This window comes from Oncorhynchus gorbuscha, linkage group LG06, assembly GCF_021184085.1.
Source record: "Oncorhynchus gorbuscha isolate QuinsamMale2020 ecotype Even-year linkage group LG06, OgorEven_v1.0, whole genome shotgun sequence".
NCBI lineage: Eukaryota > Metazoa > Chordata > Actinopteri > Salmoniformes > Salmonidae > Oncorhynchus > Oncorhynchus gorbuscha.
The window spans coordinates 71,854,091-71,874,912 of NC_060178.1; the positions used below are offsets into that span (position 1 = coordinate 71,854,091).

General features: G+C 43.8%; 1 protein-coding gene across 27 annotated transcripts in view; it reads right to left on the reverse strand.

Annotated features, from left to right (window-relative positions):
* The window catches only part of LOC124038294 (ankyrin-3-like), a 147,658-nt gene extending 139,274 nt beyond the window's left edge, over window positions 1-8,384 (reverse strand). For 13 of the 27 annotated variants that reach the window (XM_046353995.1, XM_046353990.1, XM_046354004.1 and 10 more), the window contains exon 1: window positions 7,806-8,383. In XM_046353995.1, the coding sequence (XP_046209951.1) occupies window positions 7,806-7,925 (120 nt within the window). In that variant the 5' untranslated portion in view covers window positions 7,926-8,383. Of the gene's footprint in view, window positions 1-7,805 lie in introns of all 27 variants that reach the window. The other 14 variants (XM_046353986.1, XM_046353994.1, XM_046353991.1 and 11 more) reach the window with 3 other exon arrangements.
* Window positions 8,385-20,822: the final 12,438 nt, after the last annotated feature.

The following is a 20,822-nucleotide window of genomic DNA, read 5'->3' on the forward strand; positions in this document are numbered from 1 at the left end:
CAAATCTGGGATTAAAGGGCTCTTTTCCAAGTTTAAAATGATAAACATTCAACATTGGCCATGCTGTCAATGAAGCATTGTTTGTGCCGCGCTCAAAACAACTGTTAACTCGGAGGACAGCCACGCCACCTTTCTGTTTAAGTTAGCCGAGCAAAACAATGTGAGTCCAAAATGTATTGTATGCTGCTTCATAAATGATGTAATATGCCATGGAGATATGTATACTGTAGCTAAGAAACTAATACTAAGTGTATGTTGTGTAGTAAGATGTTAGTGGACCACGTCTATTTATTAATTTTGCCTACTGTACTGACTGTTTTACTGTAGCCTATAACCTGTTTTAGAGGAATGTAATCATCGAATATTGTAAGAGCTTTCATTGTTTGTCTATATACCCCCTTTATTTATGCTACGGTTCTAACTTGGTGTACAGGGAGAGCACTGTAAGAACGGCCCATGTTCTGAATTCTGTCAGCGCACATTTCAAAAGTGCTGAACAAATAGTTACATTGACTAACGTTGGGACAGCTGATGGGACAGCTTTATGTAGGCCTTAACAGTTTTTGGGCACCGTTTGTCACCGTTATAGTGCAATTAATGAATTGTTTAGTGTTGTGTTGTGTAGTGGCTTCGCTTCCATGCATTCCACTTTTATTCATTTTTTGCCCAACCAAGATATACATGCTAAAATTGCCACTGCAGCACAGAACAGTACAAGATAGTTTAGTGGGCAGTGTTATCCACTGCTTTTCTGCTTCTCCTCCTTTCACTGTACTCTCATGTGACACACATTCTAGAAATGTTAAAATTTCCATGCAGAATCAAATTACCCCGCAACAAAGACTCTGTTCATTTCATGCTCAATTGCATCCAAGAGAAAACATTATTCCTTTCCTGAGGGGTTGTTGTACACAAAACAAAGCTTTTGTCCATGCAGTGATACAGCAGTTTGTGTCTGAGACAAAGAGTATTCACACTATGTGCCACTCATTCTCTCAGAACATTCAAAACCAGGTAATCATATAGTCCAAAAATCTCCAATCAATTCAGTCAGTCTGGTATAGAGCAAGGCACCATAGATATGGAGCAGGTAGAATGGACCCAGCTCTCTATTTCACATGATTTGTCAAGGACCCGTGAATGAGGTGGTACAAATATAAAAAAAAGGAAACATCTATATGGATGGACTTTAAGAGCTGTCAAGTACTAGGAAGAAATAGGATCACAGAACCAAATAGAAAAACAAGCTTTCCATGTTTAAAATAGAACAAAGACTAACCAAATAAATGCTCAAACACTGGATGCCATTTATGTGAGACATACTGACTGTTGTGTGACACCATCACGTGGGGGTAAATAAGGGGGTAGCTGGAGAGACAGAATGCATTTTTCTCTAATCGTCAATCTATGTCTTTAATCATCAATCTGTGTCTCTGAGAGAGCTGACCGTGGAGGAGTGTCTGCTCTGTGATTGTCATCGATCTGCACACAACACAGCCCATTTCCAGCCCGTCGGGACACAGAGCTAGGCTCCGACTGGCTGACTCTGCCCACAAAGAGAGGCCTATTTCTGGGGACCAAGGATGGCCAGAGTGGGTGGTAGAACCAGGGTCTTAATAAAAGTTCAAATAATCAAATATAGGCCTAGAATCTAAACATTATTCAAGTGACACAAAAGATAGTGCATATCCTTTGGGATTTTTGTCATTATCTTGCATGGCTCTAGTAGAGATGTTTAGTTAAAATATTGTATTTATTCCCTCCACCTCGTGGGATGACACAGATCGATTAAGAAGCCAATAACAGACACACACTCTCCATTACACACAATAGAGTGGAAGGGTTTGGCTGGAGAGCGAGGGGAATGGGGAGCATGGTCGAGGCTATGTGTGTTCTTGGGGGAGACGGGGACAGGGACGGGATGAAGACGGGGACGGAGGACGGGGGGGTTAAGAGCCTGATGGAGGAGGCCTGGCCTTGATACACAGTGGGGGATTAATGAGGGTGACGCAGGGGGAAGAAAGCGAGGCTGTACAACACACACTTCAGTGCACATCCCCTGCTGCTATGGTTGGTGGTTGGCCCCAACTGGCTGGTGTGTGTGTGTGTGTGTGTGTGTGTGTGTGTGTGTGTGTGTGTGTGTGTGTGTGTGTGTGTGTGTGTGTGTGTGTGTGTGTGTGTGTGTGTGTGTGTGTGTGTGTGTGTGTGTGTGTGTGTGTGTGTGTGTGTGTGTGTGTGTGTGTGTGTGTGTGTGTGTGTGTGTGTGTGTGTGTGGACGTGTTTAACTATACTTGTGTGTGTGTATGAGCGAGTGCATATGGGGGACAATCCTATTGGGGGCATTTGAGGGGCGAGTGGAGAAGGGGGGTTTGAGGGGCCGTCCTGGAAAGCGGAGGCAGGCTGTGGGGGAGGAGGTGGGCTTTAGCTTTTAGCTACTGTTGATGAAAGATGGGGACTCATCACTGCATTAATGTATGTGTGTATTGTGTGGGGGTGGGAGCTCAACTCTTCAAATGCACAGCATCCCTATGGCGCTTCAGCAGCCTATTCCTAATGCTTTCCTTTAGCTCTTCACTACCCATTTCTAGTCGGTTCTAATATTTCCTTTATCCCATTCTCTCCTCTCCTTAGTTCACTACCGCACCCGTCCTTACCTCTCCTTCTTTCCCCTCCTTTTCACCTTTCCAGATCGTCTCCTGTCCTGCCTTCTCTTCTCCTCCACCATCCCCCCCTTCTCCTCTCCTCCTTTCTTGCCCATGTCATCCCCAACCCTGAGCACTTCATTAAACAGCATAAATAATAGAAGCCAGGCCTCCCTCCAACTTTCTCTCCTCTCCCTCTTTTCTCTATCTCTCTCTGTCTCTCGCTCTCTCTGAGTTCTATAAACACATCATCTCATGCCTTAGGATTGGTTCTACAGTCGCCTACAGGATTGTATGTAGAGCAGCAATGGCTTCAAAGGAAAGGCGATAATGATATTTCCTTAAAAGGCTCTAACCATACTGTCTGTCCTTAAATGTTTATAGTAAATGGAATGTCTAATGCACATATTGCATTTATAATGTAATAATACGTAGCTGTTACCATGTAGGCTAAGAATGAAAAGACTATGCTATTCTGTTGCTATGTAGGCTAAGAATGAAAGACTATGCTATTCTCTGTGAATTTGACCAAAAGGGAAAATGGCATGCTGATATGTCTTAATAAATTACTAGAGAATAATACAAGATACATCTTGGCATTAAAGCTCTCATGTACAATCAAAGTCTGCTACGCCACACACCAAACTGAGAGACTCAGAGTTTATACACACAGCATTAGCATCTAGGCTAATGCTCAATACAGCCTCGGAGACAGAGACAGCCTCTACGAGAAAGAGCAGCAACAGACTACAGGACTATCACTGAGCTGAGAGAAGAGAGGAGGACGCCACTCACCTTCAAATGACCTTAAGGCCTAACATCTCTCTCTCTCTCTCTCTGTCTCACACTGTCCAGCTCTGAGATGACACCCAGAACATGGTGGATTTTGACAATAACATGAAAGCTACACTGCAGCCTAATATTTTTGCAGTAGAATCCTCTGTGTTCTATTCCACTACACCAGATTAATTTCCAGTCACTTCCAATCTCTAGTGTACCATAGAGATGACATGGGTTATGGTGTACCATAGAGATGACATGGGTTATGGTGTACCATAGAGATGACATGGGTTATGGTGTACCATAGAGATGACATGGGTTATGGTGTACCATAGAGATGACATGGGTTATGGTGTACCATAGTGGGTTATGATGTACCATAGAGATTACATGGGTTATGGTGTACCATAGTGGGTTATGATGTACCATAGAGATTACATGGGTTATGGTGTACCATAGTGGGTTATGATGTACCATAGAGATGACATGGGTTATGGTGTACCATAGTGGGTTATGATGTACCATAGAGATTACATGGGTTATGGTGTACCATAGTGGGTTATGATGTACCATAGAGATTACATGGGTTATGGTGTACCATAGAGATTACATGGGTTATGGTGTACCATAGAGATTACATGGGTTATGGTGTACCATAGTGGGTTATGATGTACCATAGAGATTACATGGGTTATGGTGTACCGTAGAGATTACATGGGTTATGGTGTACCATAGAGATGACATGGGTTATGGTGTACCATAGTGGGTTATGATGTACCATAGAGATTACATGGGTTATGGTGTACCGTAGAGATTACATGGGTTACGGTGTACCATAGAGATTACATGGGTTATGGTGTACCGTAGAGATTACATGGGTTACGGTGTACCATAGAGATTACATGGGTTATGGTGTACCATACCCCATGTCATCTCTATGTTACACCATAACCCATGTAATCTCTATGGTACATCATAACCCACTATGGTACACCATAACCCATGTAGTAGGACAAACATAGCAGTCTTGTGTAGTCTCCAGTTACGGCTTTAGACGACTGGGCCACTCGATCGATAATTGCAACAATCCCTATTATGGCGTCTCATAGGCCCTTGGTGACTGGATCTATTGCAGTGAGATAGATAGCCATTCAGAATAGGGCAGTATACTGTAGATTGAAGGGTTGAGGACTATGGGTAACAGTAGTACTGTTCGCCAGAAATCAATGGCTTAAGACTTTGTAGGTGCCAGCGTATTGAATGCAACTGAACAAAAGCAATCAATGATCAGATCAAATAAAGTGTTTACTTTACTAACCACGATTGTTAAACTACACTAGCAGCGTAGATGTTCCTGAAAAGCAAAGCTGGGCAGAGGGTTTCAATTTAGCAGTTTAGCATTTAGTTTGATGAGTGGCCTGCCCATTTGACTGATGAGTGCTTTCTCTAGGTCGCAACTGCACCCCTGGGACTGGTCCTGGATCAGCCGCAACACACACAGCAATTATCCTTTAGCGGGTTAAGGAATAATCATTCTCTCTCTACACATACTGTATCTCTTGTGTTAGATAAGGACTGTTCCTAAATCAGTCTGAATCTGAATTATCTTACAGCAATCATTTATTTCGGATTAGGATGATAATTATCATTAATTCACGTTTCTGAGTAGAAGAAAGTGCTAGAGCCTACATCATCTCACTTCAACATGTGGCCTGACAACAAAACCTGTGATGTTACCAGCAGGTAGATTAAATCATGCAGCACTGCTATGTAACAATTACGACCCGGCATTTGGCAGGATTTTTAAACTCACACTTCCCGGCAGCCATCTTGGTGACAATTGTGTAATACTGGGTGGTGTTCCTAATGCCAATCCAATTAGCTTAGGTATGCATGAGTGCAGAATTAATTAACCTCCATCTTTATGGACGGGTAGGGGGGTTGGGTAGGAGGGAAAGACAGGAACGACTGCTCATTCTGCCTGACAGAGGAATGACTGCTCGTTTTGCTTGCCCCAAAACGGGGGGAAATGAATGAGAATAAGAGAGGGATAGATAGATAGAGAGAGAGAGAGAGAGAGAGAGAGAGAGAGAGAGAGAGAGAGAGAGAGAGAGAGAGAGAGAGAGAGAGAGAGAGAGAGAGAGAGAGAGAGAGAGAGAGAGAGAGAGAGAGAGAGAGAGAGAGAGAGGTAGACGGAGAAAGAGAGAGAGAGAGAGGTAGACAGAGAAGAGAGAGAGAGAGAGGTAGACAGAGAGACTAAGAAACAGAGAGAGAGAGAGAGGGGTAGACAGAGAAAGAGAGAGAGAGAGGTAGACAGAGAAGAGAGAGAGAGAGAGGGTGGGGGAGACTCCCATTTTGTGAGCTACACGTGCTCAGTCTGGTAAGAGAAAGATGAGTGCCTCCCGTTTCCTTTTCCTGTCTAACACCTACAGGAGTCTCTTCTTACTACTGTTGCTACAACCAAGCTCTAAGAGAATCTCTGAGATAATAGCATTGTAAGTAAAGGGGGTATGATAATCTGTGTGATAAGGTAACAGTGACCCCTCCCTCCCCCTCCTTTGCTTCTAGTATAAGGTCTGGGCTTGATTTGCCTGACCTCTACCATGTTCCCCCTCACTGTGTATGTGTCAGTAGGAGGTATCTCATTCACTGGCAGGCTGCGATACCCCCATGCACAGCATCTCCTTCGGCGGTGAGAAAGGTTAGTGGTCTCCTCTGCCAAAAACAATCTAACCAACACCTCCACTCCATTAGGCCCATACAACACTGAGTGAAGGCTGATAAGAGAGGCAGGCAGGCTCCTCAGTCAGCAACTTCTCTCTCTCTCTCAACTTATTTTTCTCCTCCTCTCTCACTCCTTCTTTCTCTCTCTCACTCCTTCTCTTTTTTATCTCTCCCTTCTCTATTCTTCTCTTTCTCTCTCCCATAGGAGGCCCACCAGACAGGAGTACTGTAAACAACACAGTCTAAGCTCAGCCAAGCCCATAATGTAGAATCAAAACAGGATAGAAGATAGACTGGATGTTCTGAAGCAAAAAACAACTAGGCGAATGCAGTAGTGTAAAATAAAATGAAAAAGGAAATGTTTGAGGGTTCTGTGTGTTTGTTATTAAAGGCATGTTGTGTGTGTGCATTAAACACATTTCCATTTCTGCTTCTCAACAAAAGGAGCAAATTAGGTGTTGCATTTGTTATGCATTTGTTTGTGTATATGAAAGAGAAAAAGACATTGAGAGGAAAGAGAGAGAGAGAGAGTTAAAAAGAGAGAGAAAGTCACAGAGAGAAAGAGGGGGAAAGAAGCATGAGGACAGGACGAAGGGAAAGGGGAAACTGATTATCAGAGTGGAGCCTGCCAAACTTGCACCGATCAATAAATAAAGAAGAGCTCCCTCAGCCTCACAAGAAATATGAGTCTTTATAATAACGATAATAATGTCTCCTACGGACATCAGGAACAAACACACTCTCAAACACACGCGCAAAGATTATGTACACAAAGACAATGTACACAATTAAAGAAGTTCAGTTAGTCACCTAAAAGGTTTTTGTTAAATAAATAATATTTTCAGTACTGTAAAAAAATAAAAAATAAAAAAACCATTGTTTATGCTGCGGTCCAATAACATTATCTATGGGCCATAATTAAAACCGACAGACCATTGACAATAAATGTCAGCCTTATTGAATAGATCTCATGGGTGTAATAATTGCATCCAGTCAACATCAAGCAGTGGATGCTTAACCCACGACGTGTTCTCGCTATTTATGAAATCGAGCTCTTTGTCCAGCAACACCACAGTGATGTGCATACCGCAGGTCAAATAACAAGCATTAAAACACGTGCATCCTCCTCCATCATATGAAACGCTTTGTCATCAATAAATGACATCAATACACATTATACATGGACGCCTGTGCAGCCATCCAGCCTTACACAGGTGCTCTCAACTGGACAACAACACAACCACATGCCAAGAACAGTACAGAACTCTTTCAATCACTAAGGAACCTGGAATAGTTTGGATCAGTAGAATACCCCTGTCCACTTTAAAAGCTGTAAGATCAAGGTTCTTTGAATCAGCACACTAAGAGATGCTGATTTTGGAGTAAGGCAGTGGTGGTGATGTTGTAGTATTTGGGGGAGCCCCGTGCTTATGCTGTAAATCAGACAATGCTGTTAGAAGTTCCAAGTATAACCTTATCACTGCGCACCACGAAGGCCCAGGCAGATACTTTACTAACAGGTGAAATTCAACAAGGTTACACGCACTCGAGCACACACTCAAACACACACATGCTGCATGTGTGTGTGTGTGTGTGTGCTGCCCATATAAACACAATGGGGATGTGGCTGAGCCGGGAGTCTAGCTCCAGGGATAGTACCTTTCTCTTTTGTTCCCGGGACGCAAGTTTCTTAATTCTCCTTTTCTTTTCTTTCTCATCCTCGATAGCATTGACATCCACGTCCCGGTTCTTCTTCAATGCGGAGGCTGCGTGAGCCATGGCGGAATAAAAACGTTAGAAATCCCAGGGAAGTGGAAGCCAACGATCGCAGAGAAAAAGATAAGGAAAGGGAAAAAGTGTAGGGTTCCGTCCTGACAAGGAGAGTGTCGGAGAATAAGGTTCCCTTCTCAGTTAGGGTGAAAAGATGAGAAACCAGCCCCTCCTGTTTCTGTGTCATCCACTATCAGTGTAGAGGTAGTGTATCTAGAGGCGAGAGAAGAGAAGCCAGATGGAGAGACAGCATCACCAGGCACAGAGGTGAAGAGGAGAGATCCAGTTACTACGGTAACCACCCTCTGTTTCTAGCTGTCCTCTTCACGTTCCCCTCCTGGTCCATGGTGGCACCTGGGTCGGTGCTCCGCGTGGATCTGTGTGTGTGTGTGTGTGTGTGTGTGTGTGTGTGTGTGTGTGTGTGTGTGTGTGTGTGTGTGTGTGTGTGTGTGTGTGTGTGTGTGTGTGTGTGTGTGTGTGTGTGTGTGTGTGTGTGTGTGTGTGTGTGTGTGTGTGTGTGAGTGTGAGAGAGAGTGTGAGTGAGTGTCTGAATGGAGTGTGAGGGAGCCAGCTGGGGTAGGCAGGGACGGGGAATGTGAGGGAGAGTGCGGGTGTGTGTACGGCTGTGAGTGTGTGTGTACTTCCCCCAACCCACTAGCTGGAAGTGCCCAAGTGAGAGATGGGATAGGGGAGACAGTGTAGAGGATGGAGGGGGAGGTGGGATGGAGGGGGAGGTGGGATGGCCCTGATGGTAATTTTCTGTCCCACACACACACACACACACACACACACACACACACACACACACACACACACACACACACACACACACACACACACACACACACACACACACACACACACACACACACACACACACACACACACACACACACACACACACACACACACTCCCGGTGGTAGGAGGGGGAGGAAGTAAAAGACCTATCCAATCATATTCAGAGCTGAGACTTTTTTTCAATTTAACTCTATTATTGTACAAAAGATGGCTGATTGTATAGCTTTGGAATACTATCTGCTGTCTGTGTCTTTTTAAGAATGACAACAATCACTTTTATTGGGTCATATATTATCAGACAGAAAGGAGAAAAGGTCCTAATCACCGACATACTAATGCTTATGCCGAGATAAAACAAATGAATGAAAGCTGGTTTCCTTTCCCCCCCCTATACCAGTTCTTCAAATGTGCTGATAAAATAACTGAGATTCTTTGTCCCTACACAGTGGTCATTATGCCATCTGAGGCCAGTGACATTTTGATGGTGGGTGAAATGGGATCAGGGGACCTTTTGTTTCACCAAACATAATGGTTCTTTGTTGAAAAGATAGACAGAGAAAGGGGGAGGAAGGGGGAGAAAGGAGAATGATATCCAGAGCAGACTGGGAGAGAAAGTACAGAAACATGTTATTTACAATGTCATTCAGATCCACTGCTCACGTCAAACATGGCAACGTGGAAAAGGGAACGGCCATCTTTGTTTTCTCTGTCTTTGCTTCAACACCTGAGCGCTTGCGCTCCGGTCCTTCACCGGCGCATGCCTGGCTGTTTCTGCCTTTGCTTTTGTGTGTGTGTGACCGTATTTGTATTTGAGAGGAAGAGTAGAAAAGAGAGAAAATAATCATCCCTCTTTCTTGTCAGGAAGACACAAGGGACACATAACAGGTTTATTCTCCGGACACCAGCCATGTAACGATATGAGCGTGAAATCCCTTTTCTCTTTTTCTTTTAGCGACGCAGACACCAGCTTCAGGGGCGGGGCCCTAGCTCCCCATCATACATCAGGGGGTGTCACATTATGCCACATTATCATGTTGTTGCTAGGCGAGGACCAATGGTGTTGCTTGGGGTGGCTAGTGGTTGAGGAGCACAGAAATGTAACAACACCAGTTGGGGGTTGCATGTAGGAAATCACAAGAAAACCAACCACCATTCCTAAAAATCCTTTCTCAATGAGAAGCATGCAGAGAGACAGAGAGAAAAGGAAATGTTTCCCAAAGGATAGGAAAAGATCATCCATACAATGAAAAGCTTGTGCTGGAATGATATATGAGACATAAATGTAATTTGTACTCGTATGTTGTAATATATAGCCTTTCAGTATGTCATGTAACAGCCTATCATTGTAAAGATGAATATTGAGAAATGCTTGCAAAGTGCATACAACATCCATAACCTTTAGACAGACCCATATTCAGTGGTCAAAGTCTCGTAGAAAGGCTTGAATAGTCCCAATAGCTTATAGCTGGCATCAGACTAAATGTGTCTACTGTCCAGACTAAAACAACCTTGGGCAGAGCTGGGTTGATTCCAGTGATGGACTTTTAATAGACCCATTTCACCTTCACTCAAGGCAACAAGCCATATCAATACAGCTACTGAACTGAAGAGTTTTAATAGGACAGTAAACGACTCAACAACAACAATACAGGAAATAGGCTACTTGCTGCTGTGTGCAAATCGATTAGGCTTATGCCGTGTCTTGCCACGTTAACGACAAGTTACTAACAGCAAAATATCTCTATGACAGAGAACGTTCATTTGATGTAAAGGCAATCGTTAAAGAATGATCTACTCTTACTGAAACATGTACCTCGAAGAGTGACTGCTCTATTTAGTCCCTCGCTTGCTGTCTCTCTCTTTTTTTTTCACCATGAATGTGTGATTGCTCCCCTGGGTGTAACAGAAGCGTTCCCTGTTCCCTGTGTTCAGTCTTATTGACCTTTGGTCCTCCTCAGCCACAACATGTTGTACTGGTGACACCGAGCACACAGCCTCAGACAACGGCAGCAGCGCTGTGCTTCAGTTACAGGCTGAAGTAGGTCAAAGGGAGGTTAAGAGACATTCTCTAAATAGAAAGTGGTGATGGCAGCATTCAAAGAGGCATAAAGTTTGTTTCCCCGACACTGAATATGTTCACAAGGTCTAATTGAGGGAAAGAAGCAAAGGTTCCCTGGTCAAATGACAGAACTCTCACAGCAAGAACCGAGAGGAAGATACCGGAGTCGCTTACACCTGCTCCATGGGCCCTTTACTAGGACACGTTTCCTTTGTCTTTGGAAGGAAATCATTATGTCAGTATTGTGGGAACTCTATTGTACAACCTGTGTGTCCACAACAACTCTGTTGCTCGAGGACAACAATGTAAGGTGTAAGGCTATTCCTCAGATACTCACCAAATCTAACTGAAAGTGCTCTTAAAGTGCACTTGAATATTGCCATACATTTCAGAATTCATTGAAAATTAAACACTCTAAAAGTTTGATTTTATTTAAATCATTCCATTCAATTGTAATAAGAAATATATAGCTGCCAGCAGGAATGAACAGGGTTCATGGAAAGGACACAAGATCATTTGGATATCAAAGCAAGCATCGGTCATGTAGGAACTATCTTCCTTTATACTGTATGTAATCAGTGAAAGCATTACCATATTTATCTCTCAATACCACAAAGATGACCCAAGTGAAGTTTAGTCCACATTTTAGTCATTTTGCAGACACTATATTCCAGAGCGATTTACTGGCACAATTAGGGTTAAGTGCTTTGCTCAAGGACACATCTATAGCTTTTTCGCATAGTCGGCTTGGGGATTCAAACCAGCAACCTTTCGGTTATTGGCCCAACGCTTTTAACCTCTATGCTACACATGTCTAGTGCCTCTATGTCTAGTGCTGTAGGTTGGTTATTTTTGAATGCAGGTAATCATTCTCAAATTCATTAGAGGCTAATTTATTGAGTCTACATACCAAATCTGGAGTCAATCTGATTCATGGTTCATGAGAAGAAGATTATGAAAGTATTTTTACCATTAGCATATGTGCTAACATGCATCTATAGGTACAGTGTGGCCATATTTGAATGCAGCAACAACAACACAAATCTCAAAACAAGAAATCCGATGTTTCTGTGTCAAACGGTTTTGTTATATTTCAGTCTTCTGTGATGTTAATAAAGTGTAATGTTGGGATGCAAACAAAAAAAATGTCATCTCTACATCTGATATGATATAGGTATCTTCTTTTTTTAAGCCCATAACCATGTGTGAGGTGTATACTTTTTTGTTGTTGAGGTGTATACTTTTCTTTCAAAGTAGATTTGTTTAAGACTACCAAGAAACATTCTGTGTGACCCTGAGTTAGCCCACTACAGTAAAAGGTTAAAGACTGACGTAATGAAGTTACACAATAAAATAACAATAACGAGGCTATTTACAGGGGTTACCGGTACCGAGTTAATGTGTGGGGGTACAGGTTAGTCGAGGTAATTGAGGTAATATGTACATGTAGATAGGGGTAAATTGACTAAGCATAGATAATAAACAGCGAGTAGCAGCAGTGTAAAAAAAGGGGGGGGGGGTTCAATGCAAATAGGATGGGTAGCCATTTGATTATTTGTTTAGCAGTCTTATGGCTTGGGGTAGAAGCTGTTAAGGAGCTTTTTGGACCTAGACTTGGCGCTCCGGTACTACTTGCCGTGCGGTAGCAGAGAGAACAGTCTACGACTTGGGTGGCTGTAGTCTTTGACAATTCTTTGAGACACCACCTAGCATAGAAGTCCTGGATGGCAGAAAGCTTGGCCCCAGTGATGAACTGGGCCATACCAGGACTTTGATGCAACCGGTCAGGATGCTCTCGATGGTGCAGCTGTAGAACCTTTTGAGGATCTGGGGACCCATGTTGAATCTTTTCAGTCTCCTGAGGGGGAATAAGCTCTGTTGTGCCCTCTTCACAACTGTCTTGGTGTGTTTGGACCATAATAGTTTGTTGGTGATGTGGACACCGAGGAACTTGAAGCTTTCAACCTGCACCACTACAGCTCCGTCAATGTGAATGGGAATGTGTCCGGACCTCCTTTTCCTGTAGTACACGATCAGCTCATTTGTCTTGCTCACGTTGAGGGAGAGGTTGTTGTCCTGGCACCACATGGCCAGGTCTCTGATCTCCGCCTTACAGGCTGTCTTATCATTGTCGGTGACCGTTGTCTCATCAGCAAACTTAATGATGGTGTTGGAGTCGTACTTCACCACGCAGTTGTGGGTGAACAAGGAGTACAGGAGGGGACTATGCACAATCCTTTGAGGGGCCCCGTGTTGAGGAACAGCATGGCAGATGTGTTGCCTACCTTTACCACCTGGAGGGCGGCCCGTCAGAATGTCCAGGATCCAGTTGGAAAGGGAGGTCTTTAGTCCCAGGGTCCTTAGCTTGGTGATGAGCTTTGCGGGCACTGTGGTGTTGAACACTGAGCTGTAGTCAATGAACAGAATTCTTACATACAGTAGGTGTCCCTTTTGTCCAGGTGGGAAAGGGCAGTGTGGACTGCAATTAAGATTGCATCATCTGTGGATTTGTTTGGGCGGTATGCGAATTGGAACAGGAACAGTAACTATGGTGGTCTATGATGGTCTGCTTTGAAATATGTAGGTATTTACTTGCTCTGAGTACAAATCCTGGTAATCTGTCTGTCCCTGCGGTCTTGTGAATTCTGACCTGTTGAAAAGTCTTACTCAGATCGGCTACAGAGAGTGTGATCACACAGACGTTTGGAACAGCTGGTGCTCTCATGCATGCTTCAGTGTTGCTTGCCTTGAAACAAGCATAAAAAGGTTTTCAAAAATTCCCAAGATGGAGGATATATACACCGAACAAACATATAAATGCAACATGCAAAGGGTTGGTCCCATGTTTCTTGAGCTGAAATAAAATATCCCAGGAGTGTTCAATATGCACAAAAAAACGCATTTCTCTTAAATGTTGCACACATTTGTTTACATCTCTGTTAGTGAGCATCTCCCCTTTGCCAAGATAATCCATCCACCTGGCAGATGTGTCGTATCAAGAAGCTGATCAAATAGCATAATCACTATTGTTTTCACTATATATTTTACCTCTTGGGGATGTTATTCGAAAACATAATGTAAACTTTCACTGCTATGCGGATGACACACAGCTGTACATTTCAATGAAACATGGTGAAGCCCCAAAATTGCCCTCGCTAGAAGCATGTGTTTCAGACATAAGGAAGTGGATGGCTGCAAACTTTCTACTATTAAACTCGGACAAAACAGAGATGCTTGTTCTAGGTCCCAAGAAACAAAGAGATCTTCTGTTGAATCTGACAATTAATCTTAATGGTTGTACAGTCGTCTCAAATAAAACTGTGAAGGACCTCGGCGTTACTCTGGACCCTGATCTCTCTTTTGAAGAACATATCAAGACCATTTCGAGGACAGCTTTTTTCCATCTACGTAACATTGCAAAAATCAGAAACTTTCTGTCCAAAAATGATGCAGAAAAATTAATCCATGCTTTTGTCACTTCTAGGTTAGACTACTGCAATGCTCTATTTTCCGGCTACCCGGATAAAGCACTAAATAAACTTCAGTTAGTGCTAAATACGGCTGCTAGAATCCTGACTAGAACCAAAAAATTTGATCATATTACTCCAGTGCTAGCCTCTCTACACTGGCTTCCTGTCAAAGCAAGGGCTGATTTCAAGGTTTTACTGCTAACCTACAAAGCATTACATGGGCTTGCTCCTACCTACCTCTCTGATTTGGTCCTGCCGTACATGCCTACACGTACGCTACGGTCACAAGACGCAGGCCTCCTAATTGTCCCTAGAATTTCTAAGCAAACAGCTGGAGGCAGGGCTTTCTCCTATAGAGCTCCATTTTTATGGAACGGTCTGCCTACCCATGTCAGAGACGCAAACTCGGTCTCAACCTTTAAGTCTTTACTGAAGACTCATCTCTTCAGTGGGTCATATGATTGAGTGTAGTCCAGGAGTAGTCCAGGATTGAGTGTGGCCCAGGAGTGGGAAGGTGAACGGAAAGGCTCTGGAGCAACGTAACCGCCCTTGCTGTCTCTGCCTGGCCGGTTCCCCTCTTTTCACTGGGATTCTTTGCCTCTAACCCTGTTACGGGGGCTGAGTCACTGGCTTGCTGGGGCTCTCTCGTGCCGTCCCTGGGGGGGTGCGTCACCTGGGTGGGTTGATTCACTGTTGTGGTCGGCCTGTCTGGGTTCCCCCTTGGGTTGTACCGTGTCGGAGATCTTTGTGGGCTATACTCGGCCTTGTCTCAGGATGGTAAGTTGGTGGTTGAAGATTTCCCTCTAGTGGTGTGGGGGCTGTGCTTTGGCAAAGTGGGTGGGGTTATATCCTTCCTGTTTGGCCCTGTCCGGGGTGTCCTCGGATGGGGCCACAGTGTCTCCTGACCCCTCCTGTCTCAGCCTCCAGTATTTATGCTGCAGTAGTTTATGTGTCGCGGGGCTAGGGTCAGTTTGTTTATCTGGAGTACTTCTCCTGTCCTATTCAGGTGTCCTGTGTGAATCTAAGTGTGCGTTCTCTAATTCTCTCCTTCTCTCTTTCTTTCTCTCTCTCGGAGGACCTGAGCCCTAGGACCATGCCCCAGGACTACCTGACATGATGACTCCTTGCTGTCCCCAGTCCACCTGGCCATGCTGCTGCTCCAGTTTCAACTGGCCTGGGCCCTAGGACCATGTCCCAGGACTACCTGACATGAGGACTCCTTGCTGTCCCCAGTCCACCTGGCCATGCTCCTGCTCCAGTTTCAACTGTTCTGCCTTACTATTATTCAACCATGCTGGTCATTTATGAACATTTGAACATCTTGGCCACGTTCTGTTATAATCTCCACCCGGCACAGCCAGAAGAGGACTGGCCACCCCACATATGCTCTCTCTAATTCTCTCTTTCTTTCTCTCTCTCGGAGGACCTGAGCCCTAGGACCGTGCCCCAGGACTACCTGACATGATGGCTCCTTGCTGTCCCCAGTCCACCTGACTGTGCTGCTGCTCCAGTTTCAACTGTTCTGCCTTATTATTATTTGACCATGCTGGTCATTTATGAACATTTGAACATCTTGGTCATGTTCTGTTATAATCTCTACCCGGCACAGCCAGAAGTGGACTGGCCACCCCACATAGCCCGGTTCCTCTCTAGGTTTCTTCCTAGGTTTTGGCCTTTCTAGGGAGTTTTTCCTAGCCACCGTGCTTTTACACCTGCATTGTTTGCTGTTTGGGGTTTTAGGCTGGGTTTCTGTACAGCACTTTGAGATATCAGCTGATGTACGAAGGGCTATATAAATAAATTTTGTTTGATTTGATTTGATTACACTGGTGCACCTTGTGCTGGGGACAATAAAAGGCTACTCTAAAATGTGCAGTTTGCCACACAACACAATGCCACAGATGTCTCAGGTTTTAAAGGAGTGCGCAATTGGCATGCTGACTGCAGGTATGTCTACCAGAGCTGTTGCCAGATAATTTTATGTTAATTTCTCTACTATAAGCCACCTCCAGAGTCATTTTAGAGAACTTGGCAGTACGTCCAACAGGCCTCACAACCGCAGACCACATGTAACCACGTCAGCCCTGACCTCCACATCCGGCTTCTTCACCTGGAGACCAACCACCTGGACTGCTGATGAAACGGAGGAGTATTTCTGTCTGTAATAAAGCCTTTTTGTGGGGAAAAACTTATTGGCTGGACCTGGCTCCCCAGTAGGTGGGCCTATGCCCTCCCAGACCCACACATGGATGCCCAGTTAAGTGAAATCCATAGATTAGGGATTAACAAATTAATTTCAATTGAATAATTTCCTTATATGAACTGTAACTCAGCAAAATTGTTGAAATTGTTGCATGTTGCGTTTATATTTTTGTTCAGTATATTAAGTTTCATGCCTTGAAGTCAAATTAGGTAGTGGATATGAAGGTTTAAGAGAGACCATAGGCCAATCAGTGACATTCTTTTTTACCAAGTTATTCACTCTCTGCTTGAGTTATTTGACCATGTCAAGGAAAAACTGCTTTGCTGTGAACCCCCTTATTTTTGTGACTCACTATTCTTTGTGGTCACTGACTTTTCTCAACTACATAACGAGGGAAACAGCAAATTTTGCTCTCTTTGAAACAAGGTACTTTTTGTTCTTTGTCTATTCTCTGAGTCCCTCTAGTGGTCAATGGTGCAAACAGGCTGGCAAATCGTAAATGTTCTCAGTATGTTGGCTACAGTCACTGCTGACAGATGATGTTTTTACCTTTGATATCCAGGAAAGCATTGAAGTTCTACACACTCAGTAATTTTGATTAAAGTACGATAAAATATGTATAATACTCCTTGGATTGGGCTTTTCTACAGAACTCTTTAATGAATTAGTTTGGATAACAGATTCAACTGTTGGCTGCACACAACCAAATGCAACTCAGGTATGCTGTAATTATAGCTCTGGTTTGAATGGACCACCAGCCACAGAGTAAAGCTGCAGTCGAGGGAAAGAGTTTGAAGGTGAAAGGTTAGTTAGCTTGGACCAAGATCCACTTACACATTTAACCATTCGGACCTGAATGGCTTTTCAGATTGGTGGAAAAAGAAAAGAAAGCATGAGAAAGTAAAAAGGCTCAGCGAATGACAGGGAAAGACATAAGATATATTTTTTCAAACCTGAAAATAAAGGAGACAAAAATAAGAGGCTGATGAAAATGAAGGGAACAAAGAAAAAGAGACAGCGAGAGGGAGGGAGCGGGGGGGGGGTCAAAATCTAGGCTAATCAATTTGCAGTCAGCCCAAACTCTCTGGTGCAACAATTGCAGTTGTGTTGTATAAATTATGTAGATGCATTCAAGCAATCTCCTTGCTGAGGGTTTTCCCATGATTAACACTTCCACTGTGGTCATCTGGAACTAGATATAGGTCAGGTTCCACTCAACATCTCAGGCCATTCAACAGGCCATTCTTAGTTTTATACATCTTATTGTAATGTCTCCATTTGGAAAGGCGTACATGAATAATGCAATTGAAATTTGACCCAGTTAAAAGCCAGTAACCTACCTAAATGTGTGTCACAATTGGTCCCTTTGAAATCAGACCAAAATGTATTTCCCAGGTTTCCCCACAGAGGGGCAGTTACACAGTATACACACAGCCACTGTAGTCAGCTCCTCAGATAGGGAGGATACATTCTGTTTGTCAGTGACAATGACAGTCTGACATTCAGGTCAGAGTGGTTAAAGGTGTAAGCGGATCTAACAGTGCTGAGCTGAGGTCCAACCTACACTAGACTGTCAGCATCCAGGAACAGAACTAAATAAGCATTGTATAGCCTAATTATCCCAAGGGATAATGCAAGATAATTATCAAATGTAAACATTGGTGGTTGCTCTAAGAGAAATAGTATACCTGAATAACTCAGTGGTGGGCCGTCAGGGCCAGCAATGCCTTCTCTGCTGGCCTAAACATCATCAGGATATATATATTTTTTTTAAATATATTTTCCCACAAATATGTATTAAAATATTCCCCAGAGTAAGAGTTACACTCTTCATTTCATAGCTTTCCTCTTGGTTGCACTGCTTCCAGCCCCAGGTTGAGATTTGTAGGGCTGGTCTTTATGTTAGATATTTTATCCAATCATATTCAGCCATCATGTGTTGCCAGGGGTCTAAAATCTGCCCTCGGGCCTTCAGAATCAACAGTGTGGGCGCTTGTAGCTTAAAGTGAATGGAAATTTAAATTTAGTGTCAACCAATCAGCTTTAGAGTTGGCTTTTGTACGCCTGCTGGCTGGCTCCAGTGTTACACAGGAGCCAGCTAGCAGGCGTAGTGCGTGCATGTCTTTTGATTGGATTACCAATATTGAGAGGCAGGTCCTATATGGGCAGGTCTCAGAACTAGGAAACTCAGAACTAGGAAACTGAAATTGATTAAGAAATTAATTCGCGTACTACTAAGCTGTTTTTTCAAACCACAATGGCGGAAGGAGAAGATATCGATTTGGTCGAGGATATAATTATAACGCCATTCTCAAGACAAACTTTTCAAGAAAAGTTAGATATTGTCAGGAGAGGTCGACGCCGACGCTACAAAGCCTGTCACAGGCGGGAAAGGGGTTCGTTCGCCACTTTCAAGGTTCCAACTACGAGCGCTATCAATGGCTCACAGGCTCAGAGAAGCACTGCAAACTGTACTGCTGGTAATGCCTATTATTTGCAAGTGATCGATTTGGTGTTTGGAGCCACACTGGCTTTGCAAACCTGAGTTGTCTAACCAAGGCAGCAACGAGACACCAAAGTACGGCTGGGCACTTACAAGCAATGGTCCCTTTGAAAACTTTTGGGGACACCCGAGTGGATCTACAACTCAACGAACAAGCGCGCAGGGCAAGGAAGCTGCACAATGAAAAGGTATTGTACTCTTCCCCTGCAATTCTCTGAATAAAAATGTCAATTTCAAGGTGACGCAACGCCTGGTTATACTGCGTTTCTGTCTAAATGTATAGTGTCTAGAGCCATGGCATCATAATGATGGTAATAAGAGGTGGATTAATTCGGGTGGGACTGTGTAAGACTTCACTGAAGGCCCCAGGCCCACGGCACGCCACTGGAATACCTAATACCTGGACCTCAGCTCAGCACTGTTAGATCAATGAGATGAAACAAGCACTCAGCTTCAGTTGATTAATAACTATTGAGCATTTCTCTGAACTTCAAATACTAGGTTTAAAAAATGTATGATTCCACACAGGTTTATTTAAAGATTCCTACTGCAATAAAACAGAGGTCCGTTACCTATACCATGGATCATTTCAAAAGAGTCCGGCTATAATCTCTCAACATCTGAATGATTAAAACATGAGACGACATGAAAAAGGCTGAGAGAGCGGTAGTCAACTGCACTTCATCTACACAATTGATTTCCATAAGGCACAGAAGTAATATGTTGGGTCCAATTGAATCATAGCCTACTGTCTAGGACAGGCTCTCAGACCAGGATGAGATCATTCTGATGGGAAAACATCAGGGTGCATTAAAACACAAGTCATTACCACAGAAGTCACATCCTAATGATGATCATAAAGAGGATTGTCTGATTGCTTTTCAACTGGAGTCAGGAAAACAAAATGACAGAAGCTGTCAGGCAAGGAGCTGAGTTTATTTAATAGATAAAGGATGGAGAGAGGAGTGAGCTCAGGCAAGCTGAATGTGGATCAAATGGCCACAGGGGTGCGATGGGCATGTTGAAGGGTACAGTGGTTAGAGTACAGTCAGCAGTGTAGGCCAGAAGGGAGGTGGGTCACAACCCCACCACTCCATCCACTCACGACCCTGACCAACACCCCAGGGGAGAGCTTTATACCCCTGCACTCAGGTACCTCTCGGAGAGCATTTCTCCATGGCGACTGGTCTCTACAGTATGACAACAGTCACCAAACAAACATTGACAAAACATCAGAGTCACAGCGGGGACCAGGCACTGTCACCAGGGTACTCCAGAACCTTTTCACAAAGGAGCAGTAGGCAAACAATGGTTGACATGACAATCCAAGCCCAATTTGGTCATTACCACCTCAGCTTCACTGTGTGGAATCCATATTAAAACTGAGCCCAGTCCAGTCCATCCATCAAGTTGCTGTAGAAGTACAGCTAGCATTCTTCAACAATCAGCAATGCATCTGTTATGCAAATACTATTCAGGAAAATATTTATTTTGAGTATACGGAAAATGTTTCAGACAATCAATTCATACAGTAGAATACTGTTGTTCAGACAGGCCTTTGGAAACAGTCACACTATAGGGAACAGTTTATTGCAATGGGGAGGATGCCACATGCTATGTAATTGCATTCATTTTGAATTGATAACTGAAGTTGGGAGCTACATGACATAACGCAAAATGGTGCAGATTTTAGCCACGCTGCACTGAGTTTTGGAGTCACATCAAACATAAGCAGAGCATAGCACCTTCCTCTTTGCGTACTGTGCATAGCACAAGTCACTAGCACCATATGTGTGTGCCCATCAGTGGGTCGCAATGCCATATGCCTTTTTCTGCTGGTGTAATGCTTTCTCTGTGCCAATCATCTCTCTG